This window comes from Equus asinus, chromosome 25 (genome assembly GCF_041296235.1).
Source record: "Equus asinus isolate D_3611 breed Donkey chromosome 25, EquAss-T2T_v2, whole genome shotgun sequence".
NCBI lineage: Eukaryota > Metazoa > Chordata > Mammalia > Perissodactyla > Equidae > Equus > Equus asinus.
This window is the reverse complement of record NC_091814.1, coordinates 33,891,348-33,916,107: the sequence shown is the minus strand read 5'-3', so window position 1 is coordinate 33,916,107 and position 24,760 is coordinate 33,891,348. Positions and strand designations below refer to the sequence as shown.

General features: G+C 35.8%; 1 protein-coding gene across 1 annotated transcript in view; it reads left to right on the top strand.

Annotated features, from left to right (window-relative positions):
- INTS7 (integrator complex subunit 7) overlaps positions 1–24,760 on the top strand; it is a 91,859-nt gene that overhangs the window by 35,504 nt on the left and 31,595 nt on the right. The window contains exons 8-13 of the mRNA XM_014834876.3: positions 10,019–10,136; positions 14,642–14,776; positions 17,026–17,123; positions 21,000–21,239; positions 22,841–22,978; positions 23,989–24,195. Coding sequence (XP_014690362.1) covers positions 10,019–10,136; positions 14,642–14,776; positions 17,026–17,123; positions 21,000–21,239; positions 22,841–22,978; positions 23,989–24,195 — 936 coding nt within the window. The remainder of the gene's footprint in view (positions 1–10,018; positions 10,137–14,641; positions 14,777–17,025; positions 17,124–20,999; positions 21,240–22,840; positions 22,979–23,988; positions 24,196–24,760) is intronic.

The following is a 24,760-nucleotide window of genomic DNA, read 5'->3' as shown; positions in this document are numbered from 1 at the left end:
CATGTCTTTCTTATCTTTTTCGAGAGTTTGGCTCATTTATTTTTATTCTTCTTGTTTAATAATGAAAGCACTTAAGGCTATCAGTTTTCGTCTTAGTGCAGATTGGCCATATTCCATAAATCATCTCTAGTGTTCTCATTGCTATTAATTTGAAATGTATTTTTTTAAAGTCAGATTTATTGTGATATGATGTATTTACAGAAGCCTTTCTAGGTATACAGTTCAGTGAGTTTTGACAAATGTATATAGTTTTGTAGCAACCACCACAATTGAGATATAGAACATTGTCATCACCCCAAAAAGTTCCTTTAGGCCTGTCTGTAGTCTGTCCTTCTCCCACCCCCTGACTGCCACCGATCTGATTTCTGTCCCTGTAATTTTCCTTTCCAGGATATAAATGGAATCATACAGTATGTAGCCTTTTGGGTACGGCTTCTTTTACTTAGCCTGATGCTTTTGATATTCATACATGTTGCATGAAGCAGTAGTTCACGCCTTTTTGTTGCTGAGTACGGTCCCAATGTATGGACACACCACCATTTGTTTATCCATTCACAAGTTGATGGACGGTTGGATTTTCCCTTTTTTTGGCTCTTATAAATAAAGCTGCTATGGTACAGGTCTTTGTAGGACATATCTTGGGTAAATAAATACCTAGGAGTGGAATTGCTGGGTTGTGTGGTAAGTGTGTTTAACCTTGTAAGAACCTGCCAAACTGTTTTCCATAATGGCTGTACCATTTTACATACCCACCAGCAATGTATGAGAGTTCTGGTTATGCATACTTGCAAGCACTTTTTATTGTATGATTTTGTAATTTTACATATTTTAATAGGTTTGTAGTAGTATCTCATCATGGTTTTAGTTTGCGTTTCCCTAGTGACTAATGATGTTGAGTATCTTATAGGCTTGTTATCCATATCTCTTCTTTGATGAGGGGCCTATTCTAATCTTTTACGTGTTTTTTAAGATTATCTTCTTGTTTTTGAGTTCTTATATATTCTGAATATGAATTCTTTATCAGATGTGTATTTTGCAAATATTTCCTGCCAGTATATGCCTTTAATACAGTATCTTGAAGAGCAGAAGTTTTTTATTTTGATGAAATCCAGTTTATCAATTTTTTTCTTTTTTGGGTTGTGTTTTTTGTGTTTTCTCTAGGAAATCTTTACCTAACTCAAGGTCACAAAGATTTTCTCTTATGTTTTCTCCTAGAGATTTTAGAGTTTTAGGTTTTATGTTTAGCTCTCTGTGATCCATTTTGAGTTGACTGCTGCAAATGGTACAAGGTAGGAATCAAGGTGCATTTGGATAGCCAGATGTTCCAGCACCATTTGTTGAAAAGACTGTCCTTTCTCCATGGGATTACCTTAGCATCTTTGTTGAAAATCAGTTGACCTTATCTATATAGGTCTATTGCTGGATTCTATTCTGTTCTTTTGGTCTATGTGTCTGTGCTTAAGTCAGTAGTACACTGTCTTGATTACTGTAGCTTTAAAGGAAGTCTTGGAATCAGGTAGTGTCACTCCTCTACCTTTGGATTTCTTCTTTGAAATTATTTTGGATATTCTAGCTCCTTTGCCTTTCCATATAAAATTTAGAATCAATTTGTCAATTTATTTCTTCCTTCCTTCCTTCCTTCCCTCCCCTCCCCTCTCTCCCCTCCCCTCCCTCCCTCCCTTCCTTCCCTTCCTTCCCTTTCTTTCTTTCTTTTTGGGAAGACTGGCCCTGAGCTAACATCTGTGCCTATCTTCCTCTGTTTTATATGTGGGGCACCTGCCATAGCATGGCTTGATAAGCGGTGCTAGGTCTATGCCTGGAATCCGAACCAGCGAATCCCAGGCCGCCAAAGCAGAGCGCACAAACTTAACTGCTATGCCACCGGGCTGGCCCCTGAACTTGTTAATTTCTGCAGAAAAGCCCACTAGGATTTTGACTGGTATTTGCATCTCTAGATCAATTTGAAGAGAATTGACATCTTAATAGTTTTGTTTTCTGATCCAGAGCATGCTATAACTTTCCATTTATTGAACTCATCCTTCATTTCTCATCAGCGGTTTTTAGTTTTCACTATACAAATCTTGCACATATTCTGTAGACGTACCTATAAGTATTTTATGGTTTTTAGTGGTATCATAAAGTTTGTTTTTTCTTAAATTTCCATGAGAGCAATTTTGATTTCCTCTTTGACCCTGGAATTAATTTAAATAATGTTGTCTCTTTATTCTTTTTTTCCAGTTTTATTGAAATATAATTGACATACATCAGTGTATAGGTTTAGGGTGTACAGCATGATGGTTTGAGTTAGATATATTATGAAATGATTACCACAGTAAGTTAAGTTAGCATCCATCATCTCCTATAGATACAATAAAAAGAAAAAGCAAAGAAAGAAAACAATTTTTTTCCTTATCGTGAGAACTCTTAGGATTTACTCTCTTAACTACTTTCCTATATATCATAAGACACTATTAACTGTAATCATCATGTTGTACATTATATCCCTAGTAGTTACTTATATTATAACTAGAATTTTCTGTTTTTGAACTGATTAGCTTTTTATATTTGTCGGTGGAATTTTTGTTGTTGCTAACCTTTTGTTATTAATTCTTAATTTTAAAGTTTCTTTGTGGCCCAGTATAGGATCACTTTTTGTAAATAGTTCATGGGATTTGAAAAGAAGGTATATTTTCTACATAATATATTCTATATAATTATATAGAAATATAGTTCTATATTTTTATTTCTATTCTCTATATTTTCTATTATTTCTATTATTCTATTATTTATATTTATATATTTATCTATAATATATAGATAATATACAATATATGTTATGCATTATATATTATTATAATTAATATTATAATAGCATTCAATATAAAGCTATATAGAATCTACTTTATTAATGATATTACTCTAGTGTACTATATCTTAAATTAGTTTTTTCTCTTTGATCTGAGAAATTTTGATAACTCATTAGCTTCTCATGCCAATTTATATATAACAATTTTAACTTAAAAATGTTAATGCTACTTGTTCCACAGATAAAACTTTTATTAAAATTAGAGACTCCTCTCTCTCTTTTTTAAAGCTTTTTGCCTCAAATTCTTTATGTATTGTTAATATTACCACTTGTTTATTTTTCTTTGCATATATCGATCAGGTCTTTGCCAATTTTATGCTTGACTTTTCTCTGTCATTTAGGTTTGATTCTTATCAAGAGCGTATGTATGGTTAAATTTATCTCTTTAGACTTAATCTAAATCTTTTTTAATAGTATAATATAACTTGTTTACATTTATTGATACAACTGAGGTTTTTTATTTACTTCTGCTGTCTTCTTTTCTGCTGTTTATAATGCATTCTTTTTGCTTCCTTTGTTCTGTTACTTTCCTGTTATTTTGATCATTTTCTTTGTTCCTATATTCTCTAGTGAATTAAAAGATTTTAACATGCTAATTAAACATTATTTTTACTTTCCCTATCTCTGTATTCAATATATATTAATATAAGAACTTGTGTATCTCTTTTAAGAATGAAAAGTATGGCGGTTGAAATGTTGCAAATTTTAGCAGGCTTAAATTCTCTTTTTTCCTCCCCTTCATTCCCCTCCCTCCACACATCTTTTAAAATAATCTGGAATTTAATTACCAATCATCATTTTTTATGCTATACATAATAAATTTTTTCATAGTATTTGCATTGAACTTTACAACCACATTAATGTTACTTAAATGTTAACTGTTTTGTGGATTTTACAGGTTACTAATGTTTCTTTATTATACCACATCTTCCCTTGAGTATTTATTCTGATTTATCTTTCCTATAGCTTTTTTCTTTGGTTATTTTGAATTGAAAATATATATTTTTTAATATTTGTCTCTCCCACAAAGAATTTTTTCCTACTGTGCCTGAAACCAGACCATGTTGATTTTAATTAAATGGATTTGGTCAAATAATCGTTTTTTCAAAGCCTAGATATATTTTTGAAAATATTGAAATAGAGCAGGGAGAAACAGTTCTAATGATTTAACCCTTAAAAGTAATAGTTTGTTGGGGCTGGCCCCGTGGCCGAGTGGTTAAGTTCGCGCGCTCCGCTGCAGGCGGCCCAGTGTTTCGTTGGTTCGAATCCTGGGCGCGGACATGGCACTGCTCATCAGACCACGCTGAGGCAGCGTCCCACATACCACAACTAGAAGGACCCACAACGAAGAATACACAACTATGTACCGGGGGGCTTTGGGGAGAAAAAGGAAAAAATAAAATCTTAAAAAAAAAAAAAAAAAGTAACAGTTTGTTGATTTCAAATTTGAATTTTCCTCTCAATTACCAAGAATAATTATTTTTTTCCTAGGGCTTCCTCCCTCCCTCTTTTCTTTCTGTCTTCTTTCCTTCCTCCCTCTCAGCCAGTCTTACCACTGCTGATTGATTTTTGAGTTTTGGTATTTCAAGTGCAAATTGTGTCCATTCCATTGCTACTTTTACTGGTGTGTTGGTAGGTATTATAATTTCCATGTGGAATCAAATATTCCAGGTTTAAAGGAAATGCTTTCATTGTGAATGTTTCAAAAACCTGAAGGAAGGAAAGGCCTAAATCAAGGCCCAAGTGTAGTGCGTTATTATTACGGTAGTCAAAAACAGACTTAATTTCATAGGAACAAAAATGTTTTTTCATGTGTTTATATTTTTCTTTGGAGTTTTTTATGCCTTGTGAAGATAAATATCTATTTTAGTTGGTGCTGATCTGTATTAATAGTGTATACTATTCTGATGTTATAGTCTTATCTAAAGAGGTTGATTTATGTAACCTCTGTGTTACAAAGCAAAAGATTATTTGTTCTGGATATTCTCAAAGACATAATTTTATTTTTGGCTTTCTCTCTCCTGTGAGTTCTGATTTGTACCTTACCTGATACTAGAAGGAATGACAACTTAAGCCTGAGAAGTCGTTCTTTTCATCTTTTTCCTTGTAGTTGGTACAATAAGATAGACAATTTAGAGTTGTTATGTCTCTGACAGAGTACTTTTAAACATAACACTTTTCTTTGCTTTAAAGATTATAAACTTTTTGCCATGTTCCTTTCTGGAACACTTCCCTGGTGGCCGGTCCCATTCTAGGGTGGAGGAGAAGCCCCTATTTAGGAACTGACCCAGAAAACAGTAATTCAGGACAGAGCCTCGGTTGAGCAGTGAGTTAAACCAGCATGGAGAGAGAAATTCAGAGCAAAGAGTCAGTGAAGAAGACGGTGGTGGGGAGTGAGATGGGGGCTCCATTTGAAGAGTCGGTTTTCTCCTTTTTTACTGATGTGAAAAATGGTTCTGGTACGAACAGGTTTGTAGTAGGTAATGTCCTTGAAACAGAAACTTGAACCAGAACCAGATTTCATCGTGGAGATATGATTGATGTGCCATCTCTGGGGAAGTTCATGATGTGCTCTGTTAAGCTCACTAATTTTGAATTAACAAGCCTTTAAATCAGTGTGTGTTTACTGAGAGCATTTTAGGTACCCAAGACTGGGCTAAGTGACAGAAACTAGAAGATAACATAGTAAATAATTTTATCATAAGATTTTTCTAACATTTTGTTTAGTTTTTCAAATAGTAAAAATCTTCTTCCTTCTTTAAAATTGCTAATATCATTATCTTATATAAAATGTCTGGCTTTCCTTCTCGATTATTCCAAAAGGTTAAATGTCTGTTATACACAGAGCACTCTATAGGGCATCATTTTGAATACATGTAAATACAGGACACAGTCCTTAACCTCTGGAGCTGTTTGGTTGAGTATTTTATTCCTAAGTACAAGCTAATTAACAATACAAGGCAGGACAGTTTAGGCAATAAAAAGTGGATAAATGAAAATGGCCTAGGTATTTGAATAAGTAACTAAAAACTGTAATATTACCTAATCACAATCACTTTTTAAAAAATGCTTTCTTTTGAACTTCAAAAACATCTACATCTGCTTTTCCTTTTTTTTTTAAAGATTGGCACCTGAGCTAACAACTGTTGCCAATCTTTTTTTTTTTTATTCTTGTCCCCAAAGCCCCCCAGTATATAGTTGTAGATTCGAGATGTGGGTGCCTCTGGCCGTGCTATGTGGGATGCCGCCTCAGTGTAGCTTGATGAGCAGTGCCATGTCCTCGCCCAGGATCCGAACCGGCGAAACCCTGGGCTGCTGAAGGGAGCGCAAACGTAACCACTCAGCCATGGGGCTGGCCCCTGCTTTTATTTCTTCATCCCCTACTTTTTATCTAAGACACTTTCATTTAGATCTCTTTCCCTATCACTTTGCTTAGGTACTTAAAAGCTCACTAGTCTTCTTCTTAATACTAAATCCACAGGCTTTTTCTGCCTTTATCATCTTTTCTTTGAATATATTGGACACTCAACCTACCCTTTCTCTTGGCTTCTTTGGCACCTAACTATTCTCACTCATTCTTTCTACTGTCTAAAGGGTACCTTCTCTGTATTCTTCACTACCCCTTTTCCTCAGAGTTGAATCTTTGAGTTGAGTTGAGTCTGAGTGCTTCTTTCCATTTATTTTCTGCCGTTCTGATGGCTTCCCCTAACATCAGTATGTGCATTCTCCAGCAGTCTAGTCCTTTTACCTGACGTTCTGAATTGCTCTCCAGCATAGTAGCTTGTAGAGGTTGCAAAGTGCTTTGACTCTCAGTAGCTATTTAATCTTACAGAAATAGATGTCACCCCTGCTTATATATTATTTTAAATTTTTATTCATTTCTTTTAATGCCAATAAATTCATGTGTCACAAGCTACAAAAGGATATATAGTAAAATATTTCCCACTTCTTGTGCTGCCATCCACTCAGCTTCTTCGCCCAACGGCAATCAATGTCTCATTTCTTGTATGTTTTTCCAGAGAGGTTCTGTTGAAAACAGCCATTCTGTATAAATCTTTACCCCATTTTACAAAGAAGTTGAGATTCAAAGATTCAGTAATTGGCTTGGATCACAGATATGGTAAGTGGCAGAGCCAGAATTCTAATGTGAGTCTTCCAATTAAAAATCTGCTGTATCTCAGATTCCAAATGCCTCGTGGATAGTTCTTCTTGGACTTCATAGCTCTTCCTGTTTTCTATCCTTCTTCTGAAATTAGCTTATCCCCATAAATTCTCAGTCTTTGTAAATAGAATTAACATTGTCTAATCATCAGATGGAATTTTGTAATAATCAGTGAATCCTTTTTGTTTGTTCCCTTCTATATAATCTCTTTCAAAACATCTCTCATATGCTACCCTCCATTCCTACAACCAAGCTCTAGTTCAAGCCGTCATCAATGCCACTTGCCTGGATTGCGGCCGTAGGCTGTAGGTTGGCTCCTTAACTCAGCTCTTTGTTAACTTGTTCCATTTACTATTGCCAGAATAATCTTCCCTAACAATTCAGGTGACGTTCCTCTCCAGTGGCTTCCTTTTTCAAGTTAAATTACTCTGCCTAACTTTCAAGGCCCTCTATAGTCTGGCCTAATCTTTCCTATTCAGCGTTTCTCTCCTAGCGTTCATCACTTTTTTGGACATATCTCCTCTTAGGCCACAAATAAACACTCCATATTCTGGCCTAATTGCCACAATTTTTATTTGCATCACCTAGACTGTCTTCCCTTCCTATCTTTCAAGGCCATTTCCATTTCTTCCATGATAATTTTTGCTGCTGCTGTTTTTGTTATTAACTAGGTCTTTCTTTCAATTGAAAAAGTATACGTAGACTTGATAGAAAATGCACCACGTTCAAAAGTGTACAATATGTGAAATAAAAGGCTGTCTTCCGTCTGTTCCCTCAGATCTCCTCTGCAGAGGTGATCACTGTTACTAGTTTTCTATGCCCCTTCCTGAATTTTTTCATCCGTATGCAAGCATATGTATGTCCCGTCTTTTTTCTGTACAAATGAAAATATACTATATGCATGTTCTGAACCTTTTATCACTTAACAGTGCATCTTGGGGAACATCTCATATTAGAATACAGATCTACTGCATTCTATCACTGGCTGTGTGGTCCTCCCTTTATATTCCCAGTCCCCCACTGATGGACATTAGAGTTGTTTCCAATACTTCTACTGTTACTATTTACATTGCTTCATTGACCGGTTTGTAAAAAAAAAAAAAAATCACCTTTGTGAACATAAACTTCTAAAAGAGGAATTTTGAGGCTCAATGATACATGCTTTAAAATTTTTATGTTTAATGCTAATCACCCACCAATGAGTTTTACATTTTACCTTTCTATCAACAGTGTGTGAGAGCACCTATTTCCCCATGTTATAAATATTAAACTTCAGTCTTGGCCAATCTGATTAGTGAAAATCAGCTCTTATTTTAATTTAAAATTTTCAAATTATGAGTGAGGCTTAACATATTTAAAAGCCATTTTTATAAATTTTATCTGTGAACTACTGATTTTTCTATTGAGTTGTTTGCTTATTTATTAGTAAGAACTTTTCATAAATTAAGATTGTTGGGCTTTTGTTGATCTTACATGATATGAAGTTTTTTTCCAGTTTTGTCAGTTATCTTATTTTACTTTTTCTTTTCCCATCTTAACTCTTAGTACTTTTTTCAGTTTTGTTGTTTGTTTGCCACAAAAAAGAAACAACGGTCTAGTTTAATTTTACCCAGATGACTGGCCAGTTGTCCTTGAACTATTTATTGAATAATCCCTCTGATTGGAAGTGCCATTATCATATATCCTGTGTGTGTTTGAATCTATTTCTGGGACCAGTTCTCTCCTTGCTTTCTCTGTCCATGAGTAGGAAAAAGTTCTTTGACGTCTATAGGTTTATTATACATTTTAATATTTGGTAGAGCTTCTTTTGTCTCTCATTATACTTTCTCAGAATTTTTCTAGATATTTGCTAATTTTTATTTTAGCAGATTATCTAATTCCCCCCTCAAGACTTTGTTGATATTTTTATTTGGGTCATATTAAATTTATTGTTTAACCCTTTCTGAAATTTTATTTTTAATTTTTTCCCCTAGTCTTTAAATTTTGCTTACTTTTTGAATCTTTCTCTTTGTGGGAGTATGAGAATAGGTTAATTTAACAGAGTATTTATATTATATTTAATTTGACCATTTATGTTACATGCAGTAATGTCATGGAGTCCTGCAAGTAAGTATATAGGATGAGGCAAGAGTCACTATACTGTGAGCATATATTTATAGTTGACTGCACTGAAAGAAAAACTGGTATCTTGTTTTTAATAATACCTCAGACCACCTTAGTCAGGAGTAGAATAAATGACCTGAAATGGAGGAGGGTAGGTAGCTCACTCCCTTATAAACCAGATAGAATGCCATACTATTATCATTATTATTTTTTTTTTTTGAGGAAGATTAGCCCTGAGCTAACATCTGCCCCCCAATCCTCCCCTTTTTATTGAGGAAGATTGGCCGTGAGGTAACATCTGTGCCGATCTTCCTCTATCCTTATTTTTTAAAAATATACATATATGACTTAATATTCATGTCTCTCAGGTAAGCAAAATATGGTGGAAGTTCTGCTTGTGAGGACTAAATAATACATAATTCAAAGAGGTCTTAATAAGTCATTCATCAAGACTTTTTTTAATAGGCTTTATTTTTTAAAACTTGTGTAGCTTTACAGAAAAATGGAGAAGATAATACAGAGGTTTCTCATAGACCCACACTCAGTTTCCCTATTGTTGATATTTTACATTAGTATGGTACATTTGTTACAATTAATGAACCAGTATTGACACATCATTATTATTAACCAAAGTTCGTACTTTGTTCTAGTTGCTTTAGTTTTTATCTGGTGTCCTTTTTCTGTTCCAGGAGCCCATCTAGAATGTTGCATTATATTTAGCTAACATACCTCCTTAGGCTCCTCTTGACTGTAGCAGTTTGACTTAAGTTTTTTATCATGGAAAAAAGTTACAATTTTTCTAAAAGCTAGAAAATTTAAAACGAGTAGACAATTTCAAAGTCTATTGATGTTTTAATTTCTGTGTTCCTTTCTCTTCTGCATTTCAGGCACTCTGTGAATGTGCCCTCCAGACTCCTTATGACAGCTTAAAACTTGGGATGTTGTCTGTCCTCTCCACGCTGTCAGGGACCATCGCCGTCAAACATTACTTCAGCATAGCTTCGGGTAAGGAGAAGAAAGGAGATAATACATAGATAATGTGCCAATCCCTTTATTCATGTTACTGTTTTAAGTTGTTTCCTCTATAAAGCTTTAGAATCAGGAAAGGTTTCAATCTCATACTTGGTTATATGCTAGTGATTTATTTGAAAATGATTTCTTAACAAATGCCTATACTAATAAAATCTTGCATCCTTGATCTTAAGGATATTGTTTTTAATAGATTTTCCCTTTTTTGAGTTATATATGGGTTAAACATTATTTTTGAGAATGCTTAAAATAGCTGGTTTGCTTTTGTATGTCTCTGACTCAAAATGCCCTTTGGATTTAAGTACATTTCAAAGGCCAAGTGGTGGTAAATTTTAAGAGCAAATGTCATGCGCTTCCTTTTAGGGATGTTATCCCTCTGGAAAATGATTAAAATAAAACTTTACGCCGGTTCAATAGTGCTTTCCTAGTTGCCTGTTCAAGATGATTTAACTCCAAAATGCCTTTATTAATGCCCGGTCAGGAGCTTGCTTACTTAACAGACTTAAGGCCAAAGTTGTTTGTTGTTTTGTTTTAATGCAAGTTTTATGGAATCTCTGTTGCTTCCTTTTCTAGTCAGTTAGTTAGATTTGAATTAATTAAAGAACTACAATGTACGTGTCCTTTTTATGGCACAGCATATGAACTTACTTGGTAAAGGGAATTCCTGCCATCTAAGCCCTGATAGGAAGCTGAAAAGACCTGATATTCTATTGCCAAGCCTCGCTGCCAGCTAGGGTGCACATGTGTGGTTTGGACTCAGCTTATCATTTTCATACCGCAGACTGAATTGGGAGCCTGTAACAAGAAGAAGTAGGGATGTGGGAGAATCCATTCTGGTGATATGGCAATGACCACAGCAGCATCCAGTTTCCAGGGTTCGCTGTAGCAGTGGATGTTTGCTATATCTGATACCTTTGGCAGCACTGTAAGCTGTGACATCAAGGAATCAGTAACAATGGCAGTGATGTCTTCACTGGATTCATTCCATGCATGGTTTGGGCTCTGATCTTGGTTGGTGTCTAGCCTTGCATTTTTCCTGTCTATTTTCTGCACTGAGTTTTCCAGCCTTTCCAATAATTCTGAGGTACTTCTGTATCAGTTATCTCTTGCTACATAATAAATCACCTCAAAACTTAGTAGCTTAAAACCATGACTATCTTATTTGCTCTGAGTCTGCATATCAGCAATTTTGATGGCCTCAGCTAGGCAGTTCCGCTTGTCTCACCTGGGCTCACTCACAACACTGCAGTCACTTGGAGCCTTGACCACACTCGATGGTCTCGGGGCCTCGTTCACAGCTAGAGGCAGAAAGGCTTTCAGCTGAGGCACCCTGGTTCTCCTCCATGTGGCTCTCAGCAGGCTAGCTTGGGCTTGTTTACATATGCGCTCAGGAGTCTAGCTGCAGCCGAAAGAGGGCAAGCCACCAACACACAAGCACTTTTCAGCACTTTGCTTACACATTTTTTAATGTCTCCTTGGCCAAAGCAAGTCACATGGCCAAGCCCAGATAGTAAAGAAATAAACACTTCTTAATGCAAGGAACTGGAAATTACATTGCAAAAGGGCATGCCTACAAGGGATGGGAGAGATCATTGCAGCCTTTTTTATCGAAAATCTACCATATACCCATTGTGCTTTCAATAAATTCTTCTTCTGCACAAATCAGCCAGTTTCAGTTTCTTAGCTTGCAGTTAATATTCTTGACTGACATCACACTTTGAAAGAGCTGCAGTAGGCAGAGTATTGGTTGTATCTTATAATTTATAAGAGCCCTCCCATACAAGGTCTCATTGCTTCTGTACAAGTAGCCTTTCGATTGAGGCACATGCAACGGAGTTTATAAGTATTGAAGCTGAGGCTCACAAAGTTTCAATATGTCCAATGTCACGTACTAATGAAGCGCCTGAGCCTAGGCCTGAACCCAAGGGTTCTGACTCAGGATTCTTTTTTATACTAAACTGACTTGTTTAGTCAAGATGGAAGGTGACTTTCTTTTTCTTTATTTTTTACTTCCAAAGACATTTCTACATTGTGTCAGGTTATAATCGTCAGTCAGTTCTCAAGCTAGATATTTTATTTGTCCTTTTATTGAATTTTGTTAAATTGCAGTTTGTTTATGGAATTAAGCAAAAGGCTTAAGTAACCAGACTTGGTGATGTTCACAAGAAATAAAAGTCAGGGATTTTCCAAAGTTAGATTATTTCCATAGATAATAAATGTTTAGTATATTTTCATTGATTAGATGTTTTTTGATATAACCAGGATAGTTTGTAAAAGAAACTTAAATTTAGTGTGTCTAAATTATTGCTAGCAAATGGATCTTAAGCGTGTAAGATGTTCAGTGTCACATATGCCTAAGAAAAATGCCAATTAAAACAACACCTAAATACTTTACCAGTCCATCAGATTTGCAAAGATTCAGAAGTTTGATAATATGCTCTGTTGACAAGGGTGTGGGTAGACAGGTATTCTCACTCATTGCTAGTGGAAATGTAAATTATTAAACCTCTGCATAGATGATTTAGAAATACTCATCCAAATTGTAAATAACCCAGAAATTCCACTGCTAGGAATTTATCTTACTAATATATTCACACATTTGAGAAGTGACATATATACAAGGCTATTCATAGCATCACTGTATGCAATAGCAAAATATTATTCATCAATAGCAGATGCCATAGCATAAAAAGGTCCATCCATAGAGAACTCATGAAAGAAATTATGACACATAACTCCAATAGAAATCAATGCAGTTTATTTTTTAAAATGGCATAGAATAATCTTCATGATGTATTGTTTAAAGAGAAATAAAGCAAGATGCAAAACAATGTAAAAAGGAAAAAGAAAGAAAGAAACACATATTCTTACAAATTGACAGACTCTCTGGAATGATACATCAGAAACTGATAACACTGGGTGGATGAGGAAAACTTTTCACTCACTAACGTTTTGCCTTCTTCTATTTGTTGAACCTTTCGAACCATGTGAATTTACGTTAATAATTAATTTCTAAATAAATAAAAATTAAATTAAAAATGATTTTATCTGTAAAAAAAATTAACATAGAAAAATGCTCAAAAATATTGTATTTTAAAGACAGAATATTGGTCAATTTCTGCTTATCCTGATTATGAATTTTTAAATTGTATTGGTCTACATAGGGGAAAAAGATTTAAAAGAAATATTCCAGAAAGTTAACAGTAAGGTCGTGCTGGGTTGTGGGATTTGGGATGATTTTTGTTTTTTTCTTTGGATTCTTCTGTTTTTTCTAAGTTTTCTGTGATGAGTCTTGATAGGACAGAGCAAGTTGCAAAACATGTTTGTAAGTTTACAGGTGAATCTGCATTGTCCATATCACATGGGCAAGAAAAATAACAGAGGAAATAATGATTTCTGCAGTTTTGAAAAAAATGAACATGTATTTTCATCTTTCTAATGCTTTGCCTATTTTAGAAACATTGAGGCTTTACCTAAGCTAGTACTTTTATGTTAAACTGGAAATCAATAAGGTGACCATATGTCCCACAGTGCCTGGGATAGTCTTGGTTTATGCCGGTTGTAACTAGTAATAGTGTCTCTTTCAACCTCAAAAAATATGATCACCCTTGGTATGAGAGGCAAGGTTGAAGATGGTAGGAATCATGGAAAAATAAGCAAGGGAAAGGAAGACAGGAATGAGAGACTGCTAAGAAGTTGAATAAGCTTTAATCTCCTTATTTTTCTTGAAACCTACTCACTTATAACTGAGATCTTCTCTATGATAAATAAAAACATTCACAGCATAAACCTTATGTTGCAGAATTTCAAGTGTGAATTTAAAAAGTTGCTGCAATCTATAGCATAGAACTTAAGGTATAAAGCATGAGGGTTAGTGCATAAGTAACAACTTTTATGACCTTGATGGCAAGATGCTTAAAATCTTTGGGCTTCAGTTTCTTCTGTAAAAATAGGGTGTTGAATCAGATGAGCCCAAAATCCTTACCAGCTCTGAAATTGTGAATTCTTATGTAAACCTTTTGAGATATAACTATATGCCAGCAATTGAGGTAGGAAAAGCAAACAAAATTTTTATTTCTCTTTTCTTTCCTCTCTTGAAGGTAAGATGTTATTTGACAAGAAGCCTGTGGCGACATCCATTTTAATGAGAATCCGTTTGAATTCCCAAGATACAATCTATAGTTGTTTTGGCTTTTGCTGTGTTCCTTAGTCAGTTTTTATTAATAGTTTTGTGGGAAAGTCCTATATTGATTTTAGATCTTAATCATTACAAAACTGTTAGCACATACCTTTTCTAAGTACCTTGACAGGAGAAAGAGAAATGGTGATGTATATTGATAATGAGCTAGAGGTAGAAAATTTTGTTAAAGTTTATTGTTAGGAATTTTCTCTTGAAAATGAGAAAAATGAACCTATAAGCTGAACTGCTTTTGAACCATATAAATGAATTAAATCTATACTACTTTTCTCTACTTGTTTAGGAAATGTAGGTTCTTCCCCCAGATCCTCTGATTTAGTCAGATTAGCCCAAGAATGCTGTTACCATAGTAACAGGGGCATTGCAGCTCATGGAGTGAGAGTCCTAACTAACATCACCGTCTCTTGTCAAGAAAAAGGTAGGTTTGACCAGGACTGACATTATGGATAAACTTTTGGATTGGAGCTTGGGCAGAATTATGTGTTTGTTTGGTTTTTTAATCCCTTATTATTTTTAGCCTGTGTGCTTTTCTGTGTTAGTTACATCCTTCTGAAGTGTTCTTAGAGCAAATTTTCTCAAGACTACTTAATCTGTTGAAAAAGAAAAGAAAATATATGAGGACCTTGGAATTGGGATTGTGGAACTGAAAGGTTTTATGGAGCATTTCTCATTTCCTTCCACTGCTTACCTTTGCATGTATGGTGCTGTGGATAGGGATTGCTTATGACTCTATACTGTGATATAAGACAATTTGTTCACCTGTACAAAAACCTGGAAAATTTAGGAAAAAGCGTCTTATATTATCAAAGGGCTTATATAACGAATAATTTCCCCCAAGGGCAAGTGAATTAACAGAGTAATGTGAATTAAATTTTCATGAAATTTATCTCTAGGTATCTATAGCATTAAACTGATTTGCGTGATTAAGGACATGCATAGAAAATAACGCATGAAAAGATGCTGTAGTACCACTATTATATACACCTAGGGAGGTCGTTCTGTATGGTCCTACTTAAAACATTAATAAGATTATATGGGGTCTTCATTACTTCCTAATAGTGGTTCAGCTTTCAATAGAAAGTTACATCCTAGGTTAAAATGGACTTGCATAATTTATGTCTAGTTAGGAAGATTAACACATACCACGTGGTTTGCCATTCCTAGTATTTTCCTTAGCTAAGCTGGTGACACTGTTTCAGTGATGCTTTATTTGTACCTTTGTGGCTTTAGCTCTTGACTTAATAAATATAGATGTAAAATATATTTTTTTAATATTAGTTTCTGGTGTACAACATAATGATATTATATTTCTATATATTGCAAAATGATCACCACAGTAAGTCTAGCTAACATCCATTACTGTATATAGTTATAAAAATTTTTTCTTGTGTTGAGAACTTTTAAGATCTACTCTCTTAACAATTTTCAAATATGCAATACAGTATTATTAACTGTAGTCACCATGCTGTACATTACATCCCCAGGATTTATTTATTTTATAACTGGGAGTTTGCACCTTTCAACCCCCCTCACCCTTTTCTCCCAACCCCCACCCTCCCACCTCTGGCAACCACCAATCTGTTCTCTGTATCTATGAGCTTGGGTTTTTTATTCATTTGTTTATTTATTTTAGATTCCACATGTAAGTGAGATTATACGTGTTTGTCTTCCTGTCTGACTTATTTCACTTAGCATAACGCCCTCAGGCTGCATCCATGTTGTTGCAAATGGCAGGATTTCCTTCTTTTAATGGTGGAATAATATTCCAGTGTGTGTGTGTGTGTGTGTGTGTCTGTGTCTGTGTCTGTGTGTCTGTATGCATGCATATATGTGTATCATGTTTTCTTTACCATTCATTCATTGATGGACACTTCCATATCTTGGCTATTGTAAATAATGCTGCAATGAACATGGGGGTGCATATATCTTTTCAAAATAGTGTTTTCATTTGCTTTGGATAAATAGAAGTGGAATTTCTGGATTATATGGGAGTTCTATTTTTAATTTTTTGAGGAACCTCCATACTGTTTTCCGTAGTGGCTATAGCAATTTACATTCCCACCAACAGTGCATGAGGGTTCCCTCTTCACATGCTGGCCAACACTTGTTATTTCTTATCTTTTTGATAATAGCCATATCTAACAGATATCTCATTGTGGTTTTGATTTGCATTTCCCTGATGCTTTAGTGATGTTCAGCATCTTTTCATGTACATTTTGTCCATCTGTATATCTTCTTTGGAAAAATATCTACTTAGATCCTTTGCCCAGTTTTTAATGGAATTATTTTTTTTTGCTATTGAGTTGTATGAATTCTTTATATATTTTGGATATTAACCCCTTATCAGATATATGATTTGCAAATATCTTCTCCTATTTGTAAGTTGCCTTTTCATTTTGTTGATGGTTTCCTTTGCTATGCAGAACTCTATCGTTTAATGTAATGTATATATTTTTATAATCTCTAATAAAGTAGTGAAAATATCAAAGTCTGAAGATAGCCTTTAAATTTCATAAGTAATGCCACGTGTACTTTTTCAGGAAGGTTAGCATTACACATTGAAGTGTTTCCTATGTTAGACCTCTTAACGTTTTTTTTCCTAAATGCGTATGTGTGCATTTAATCATCTGTGCTTGACCACTGTAAAACTTAGTGTTTTTCCTCTAGACCTTTTGGCACTGGAACAAGATGCGGTCTTTGGCCTGGAATCCCTCCTGGTACTTTGTAGTCAAGATGATAGTCTGGGTGCTCAAGCCACTTTAAAGGTGAAAACATCAGTTATTTTAATGTAATGTCTCTTTTCATTGCCTAAACTAGGAATTGGCAATCTTTCTGTAAAGGGTCAGATAGTAAATATATTAAGTTTTGCAGGCCATACACTCTTTGTCACAGCTACTCAGTTCTACCATTGAAGGACAAAAACAGCCATGGGCAATGTGTGAAAAAAAGGAAGTGTGATGGGTAGCCGAGTTCCTGTAAAATTTTACTTACAAAAAGCAGGCAGGATTTGACCCAAGGGCATTAGCTTGTCAACTCTTGGCTTAAACAAACATTTGCCTCTATCTTCACTTTCAAAACTAGCATTTTGACCAATGTTATTCCAAAAGACAAAGTAAAAATCTGAGCTTTGGCCTATTTTAAGTTGTAATAAACACATATAATGGTTGTAGACAATATAAAGAAAAGTTAAATAGGCAGAGCTCCTTCACTTTGGGAAGTTTGTAATCTGAGGTAACACTGATAAGATCACAAAAAACTGATGAAATAATTGTAGCTAAATTCATAAATGTATAAGTGTATATTAATTTCCTGAGTATAGAAACCCTAGTTTTTAAACCAAGTGAAGAATTATTGTAAAATTTTTCACTTTCATTTAATTATAGAAATCATCTTAGAGATATTTAAGATTTTTAAAATATAAAGTGAAGCTACTCTTACTGGAGTGAAACATGAAATATAATTTGTGATGGTATAAAATTAATAGGAAAAATAGGGTTAATAGAAGTAAAAGTTAAGTAGACATTGGAGAATATGAGAACTATAGCTTGTCTAAGGTTTGGTTTGAAGGAAGTCAAGACTTATTTTAGCATGTTAAGAGAAGGTATGATGTGGTCATAGTGATGAGCAATAAAGATATTAGTACTGATGAGGATTTTTAGGCTGGTTAATTTTAAAATGGTTTATGATGAGGATTTTTAGGCTGGTTAGTTTTAAAACTACAGATGAGATTCAGGCTCCAAGGAGTGGAATTTGTTTGCCCCTTTGTTGGGAAACATTTACATTTCTAAGGGAAACCTCTATCTGTGAAGATGCCTCCCTCTCTGTGCCAGGAAGAAGGGGGGATGGTCTTATCTCTAGAAGCTATTAATCAATGCCAGAGGCAAGAACTTAAGTTGGTTACTGTCTGGCAACCTCATGTAACTGACCCCCGCCCCCCCCCCCCCCACAAATACTCCTTTGTCTTTAGCTGAGGATAAAATTCAAGCAGTGACTTCTGCCATTTACTCAATCCTGTTTGATTCTTATCTAAAAGTTGTGGGACCGCCAAATGGCCGGACCCTATGGGCACTGATACCCCTTTAACTTTTTTACATATTCTTTGTCTTATAAAGAGATAACTCACATACCTATGCCTTAAATTTGGCTCTAACCCTCAACTTGGGGCAGCAGCAGGAGCTCTGACTGCCCGTGGGTCTTGTCCCCACACACCAGCTCTGCCTGCCCATGGGTCCTGTCCCCATGCCAGCGGGGGCAGCAGCAGGAGCTCTGCCTGCCCGTGGGTCCTGTCCCCACGCACCAGCTCTGCCTGCCCATGGGTCCTGTCCCCATGCTACGCTATTCTCTAAATAAAAGAGCACTACTGCCAGATCTTAAGAGTCTAAGAAATCTTTCTTTCGACTCCTCGGCTCACCGACCCCGCATCAGTACCATTAAATAAAAGCTGATAATCAAGGGGTCAGCCCAGTGGTGTAGTGGTTAAGTTTGTGTGCTCTGCTTCAGCGGCCCGGGGTTCACTGGTTTGGATCCTGGACACAGACCTATGCACCTCATCAAGCCATGCTGTGGTCGTGTCCCACATACAGAATAGAGGAAGATTGGCATGGATCTTAGCTCAGTGACTATCTTCCTCAAGCAAAAAGAGGAAGATTGGCAACAGATGTTAGCTCAGAGCCAATCTTCCTCCCCAAAAATAAAGCTGATTATCAAGAAGTGGGGAAGGAAGTGGGCAACATGTGTTTGGCAAGTGATTCATCCCCAGAATCCCTTTGGAACCACAATACATTTATTTAAAAGTTTAAAAAAAAGAGAGTAAACCAAATCCTTTTCCCACCAGTTGTCGGTGTCAAAGCACTGGACTCAGGACAGTGGGACATACATAGATGGTCAAGAAAGGTCCCTGTATAAGAGCAACTCCCCATCTAGAGAATACTGACATTTATGTAAGGGATAATAATCCCAAGCAGAATCCAGTAAGTTCTCTGGTAGTACAAACAAAAGTGCAATTCTAGTGAGAAGACAGAGTTGAGAGCAATTAATTCCAACTAAGGATATTAGGGAAGACTTGAACATAGATGTCATAAGAGTTGAGCCTTGAAAGATGGATTAGAATTTCAGTACAGTAATGTGCTGCATAGTGACATTTCAGTAACTGACGGACCTCATATACAATAGTATATACAACTGTATAGGCTAGGTGTGTAGTAGGCTACACCATCTTGGTTTGTGTAAGTATGCTCTGTGATGTTCACAATGACAAAATTGCCTAAAGATGCGTTTCTCAGAACATATTTGTGTACTTAAGCAACACATGACCATATTGAGGAAAGATCATTTGAACCCAAGGGACCACTGTTAAAAGACGTGAAAGCAGAAATGTACGTGTTATGTTGGAAGAATGGTGAGTAGCCCCTGTGGCTGGAGGACATGATATGAGATTGGAAAAGTAGTTTGCAGCTTGATCATGGAGAATATCAAATACTACGCTAAGCAGCTTTGGCTTGATTCCATAGGTAGTGAGGAGACATTAAAATTTTGAAGTAATGGACATACTCTAACCTTTGTTGTATTATTATTATTTAAGTGTGTCTGTTATGTGTCAGACTTGTTGAAGGCTTGTATATACATTTCTTTCAATCTTTACAATAACCCTGTCTAGTGAAATTTGTTCTCCTTGTATACTCATGAGGAAATTAAGACTCAGGGAGATAAAATAACTTGTTCAAAGACCTAGCTAATACAAGGCAAGCTCCTTCAACTCTGGGTCTGTCAGACTCTAAAGTCATCATTATGTCTTCCTAACATCTGAAAGCCACATGGTTGTAATATGAAGGGTGGGTTAACGGGCCCATCTTTTCAAGAGATTAGAATTAGGGAGAGATTATGTTGTGGTAGAGAGAATGGAAAGAAGCTAAAGAGGTGGATATTAGAGACTTGACAAAAGAGGAAATGACTAGATTTAGCAACCAGTTGGCTATGTAAAAGTGAGAGGACTGCTGGGTTTCTACTTTTGGTAGGTAGGATATTACTGATGCCGTTAACTAGCCTGAATAGAAGCTCTAAAGGCAGTTGGTTTGTAGATTTCAGTTGCGAAATAAGAGAGGAAATTAGAAGACTCTTCCCCACATCAGTGTGCTTAAGAGTAACCTGGGGCACTTTTTTTAAACTGCAAACTCTCAGTAATGCAAACACCGAAAAAAAAGTTAATCTATTAAGTTTGGGATGGGTAGGGCCAGGAATCTATTTTTATTAGCATCCTAGGACATGCTGGCACAGGTAAGTTTACAAACCACACTTTAGAAGCAGTTCTTGAAAAGTAATGAAAGTATAGTAATGGTGACATTCAATTGGCATATATTTTGCCTCCTCAGTGTTATACCTTGTGATTTTCATCTCAACTCTTTTTTTAATAGTCTTAGATTGAAATGAGTGGTTAATGTACAGTCCTGATGTGTTATTTTAGTTTTAAACATTGTACATTTTGCAGATCCTAATACGGGATTCAATATGTCTTATGTTTCTTATAAAGAAAAATGTTATACCTACAAAAAAGCTTTCTTAATAACTTATACAAAGTTCTGTTCTTTGAAGCTTCATTTAATACCTTTAAAGTGTAACCGATCCATTTTCTATTCAATGTGCAGATTGCTCTGAATTGTATGGTGAAGTTGGCCAAGGGCAGGCCCCACCTTAGCCAATCAGTGGTTGAGACCTTGTTGACTCAGTTGCACAGTGCTCAGGATGCTGCCCGGATCCTGATGTGCCATTGCCTGGCTGCCATTGCCATGCAGCTGCCGGTGCTGGGCGATGGAATGCTCGGTGACCTCATGGAGCTCTACAAGGTGATCGGACGATCGGCCACAGACAAGCAACAAGAGCTTCTGGTAAAGAGCTGCTTTTTGAACCTGCTGTGGATGAATAGAATCCAGTTTAGTTGGAATTACTTTAAAAAGTCAACATTACTGTTTGACTTCACTTAAAAAGCAAAACAAACAAGTTAAAATAATTATCTAAGACCAAGAGCATGTTGAAGTCAAAACAGAATTGAAACCATAATCTTTTTTACTAGTTCCACTTTTGATTTAGAAAGAGCCCTATTTAGTTCAAATCTGAAACTGCTTTCTTCCTAAGTTCTGTCTAGTCAGCTTAGTGTAGCCAAAGTCTTCAGTCTGATGTTTTTGTTTCATTACAAGGAACAAAATGAAAATGAATTTTTTTTCTTTCTTATACAAAGCAAATAAATAATGAACTAAACTCTGTTTTGTACTTCCAAAAATATAAGTGAAAGACCTAATGATAACAGTGACCACAAATTAGTCCAAATTCCTCTTTTTCCAATCCAGGACCTCTTTAGCTGTTTAGGATCCCTTTAAGTTTCAGTATAGTCCTAGCGTTGGGAGATGAGCATGCTTTAGAAAGAAATAGAAGGCAAGGAAGTTATAGAATAATGTTTAGTTGAAAATTCTCCAGGGCTGAGAATAGGCTACCCTCTAAATAGACATAAATTAGATGTAAGCCTTAAATTGGCCACTCTATGTTGTTTGTGCTCATCCAGATTTAGGGCTTAGGAAAAAGTGTAATGAAATTACCTACTCAAGAGCGGTTTACATGTAATCCTCCAGGGGGCATTATGTAAAAGATTGCCCCCATCTCATTTGCTATCAGGAAAAGTTACTCTGATGACGAGGTGACAGTGGTAATGGGAATGACATCATTCAGTTATCACAATATGTATGGATCTTTGTATGTATCAGCTTTGGAATACTAAGAAGCAGTTAGCCAAGTTTATTTTTTCTTGAATCCACATTCTTGGCTAATGTTCCTTATCCTTTGTTTGTTAGGACTACTTTAAGGCAATTTTCAATTATGAAATATAATATTCAAAAACTGTCAGGAATAATATGAAAATTCTTGCATCCATCACCTATCTTAAGAAAAAAATGTCACCAGTACTGTTGAATTGTACATCCCCGTGTACCTCCCTAGGAGTGTCTTCTTCCTTCTCCCAGAGATAACCACTGTCCTGAATTTGGTGTTTATTATTCCCATGCATGTTGTTATACATTTACTACCTAAGTAATATGCAACATTATTTTGCATATTTTTAATATTATATAAATGTTATCATACTACATGTAATCTTTTGCATTCTGCCTCTTTTTACCTGTTTTGTGAATCATCTATATTGATAAGTGTACCTCCACTTTATCCATTTCACTGCTGTATAGTGTTTCATTGTGTGATTATATCATAATTTATTTATATTTATAGGCATTGTTTCCAATTATTTGCTATTATAAACATTGCTCTGAGCAATGGAATAAATTAATGACTTCAAAGTAAAAAATTAATAAATGTGAAAAGAAAAACGTCGTTCTTTTTTGATGGGATCTCATGAGTTTTTCTCTCTTTTGGGTAAAGTTATCAATGACATTGGATAGAATTAATGATTTTCTTGATTTTCTTACTTCTTGCTCAATCTTAGGTGAGTTTGGCCACTGTGATTTTTGTAGCCAGTCAGAAAGCACTGTCTGCTGAAATAAAGGCAGTAATTAAGCAGCAGCTTGAAAGTGTCTCCAATGGGTGGACTGTATATCGAATTGCCAGACAGGCATCCAGAATGGTATGTATTATCCTTGTGTGTGAACTGGTTTGGTGAAAATGGCAGGTTACAAACCTTAGCTTGTGTGATTGTTACTCCTCATCAAAACTGAAAATAAAGATGGAAGTACTTTTTAGTTATGGAATTGAAAGATGATGAAGGAAAGGACCTAATTTTTAATTTTTCCTATATAAGAATTGTATATATGTTGTTATGGGGAGTTCCCCAGGAATTCCAAAACTATGGGCTCTTTCTGGCTCTAGGTTGTTAATACCACTTTCATTTTGCACTATACCCTCAAAACCGCAGTGAAACGGGAAATGCTCCCTTCTCAGCCACATGGAAGACCTAACAGTTTTTATTTATTTTGTTTGAGAAGAAATACAGAACTTGGATAGTATGGAAATCCTTTGAGGGCAAGTCCGGAGAGGAAAGTTTGACTCATTATTCTAAGTGACTGAAACACATGTTTTCATTGTACAGTGTTTCTCAAATGGAAGGAAGAGCACTATTGACAGGACAATTCTTTATGATACCCAGTTGTCCAAGCGTCCAAGCCCTGCAGGACACTGAGCATCCCTGGCCCCCAGGCATTAAATCGCATCACGTTGCTTCCCCCCGCCCCCGCAACACACACACGTAACAATTCCTCCCCAGTCATTTCCAGAGGCAGGTGCAGTATTCCTGCTGTTAATCTCTTCATGGAACTTACTGGAGCTCCCTCCCACCCCGCTAAATAGCTCATACAGAATGACATACAGTAAGTATTTATACTTTCTATATTTTGAACTAAAATTCTCAACTTGGGTTATAGTTAATTTCGTTTATTTTCTCTTTGGAACTGTTTCAGTGAAGAATTTCAGGCATTGTGTTACATAAAAGCAGTTCAGCGTATTTTCTCTGAAGTCTCAACGTATTATGTAATGTGAGGAATGATTGTTAAAACTTAGCCAAGGTTTCGGTTTGTCTTTTAGCTGCTATGTCAACTAATTCAAGTGTAAGAACCTCATCATGTACCCCCTTTTTTTTAGGGTAATCATGACATGGCCAGAGAGCTTTATCAGAGTTTGCTGACTCAAGTTGCCTCGGAACATTTCTACTTCTGGCTGAATAGTTTGAAGGAGTTCTCACATGCAGAACAGTGTCTCACTGGGTTGCAAGAGGAGAATTATAGTTCAGCACTTTCTTGCATTGCTGAGTCTTTAAAATTCTACCACAAAGGGATTGCTTCCTTAACAGTAAGTCCTCTGAACTCTCCCTTGGTGATGATGACTTGTATGAGAATGGTCTCCCCTCTCTTCTTGAGTTTTCCTGTTTTAACTACCCTGAAAGTTTTGCTGATATAAATATTTGGCAATATGAAAGTAGTAAATAGGACAGAGAAGTAAATCCTTCACCCTTCCCCACTTTTTAACATTGATAGGTTGATGAAAGTTTATCATTCTGTTTTTATCAAGTACCGCGTCAGGTACCATGTATGAAGAGGACTACTGAATCCACGCAGAAAGGATAAGTGGAGATAGGGTCCCCCCTTTCTAGACTCCTGTTAGTAAGACCCCAATACCACCACCAATACCACCATCAAACATAAAGCTCCCACCGCATCATACCTGGCAGCTACTCACTAAGGAACTAGAGTTTCTTGCTTTGTAGATAAAAAAGAAATTATCAAGGATGCCAGTGTCCCACTTTTTACTCCTCTGTGATATCATCCTATTCCAAATTAACAGCCAGCCAGCTACTATTTCCGTTTTTTTCTGTGAAGAAAGTAAAGGGGTTGCAGAGAGGGCAGACCTTTAACAT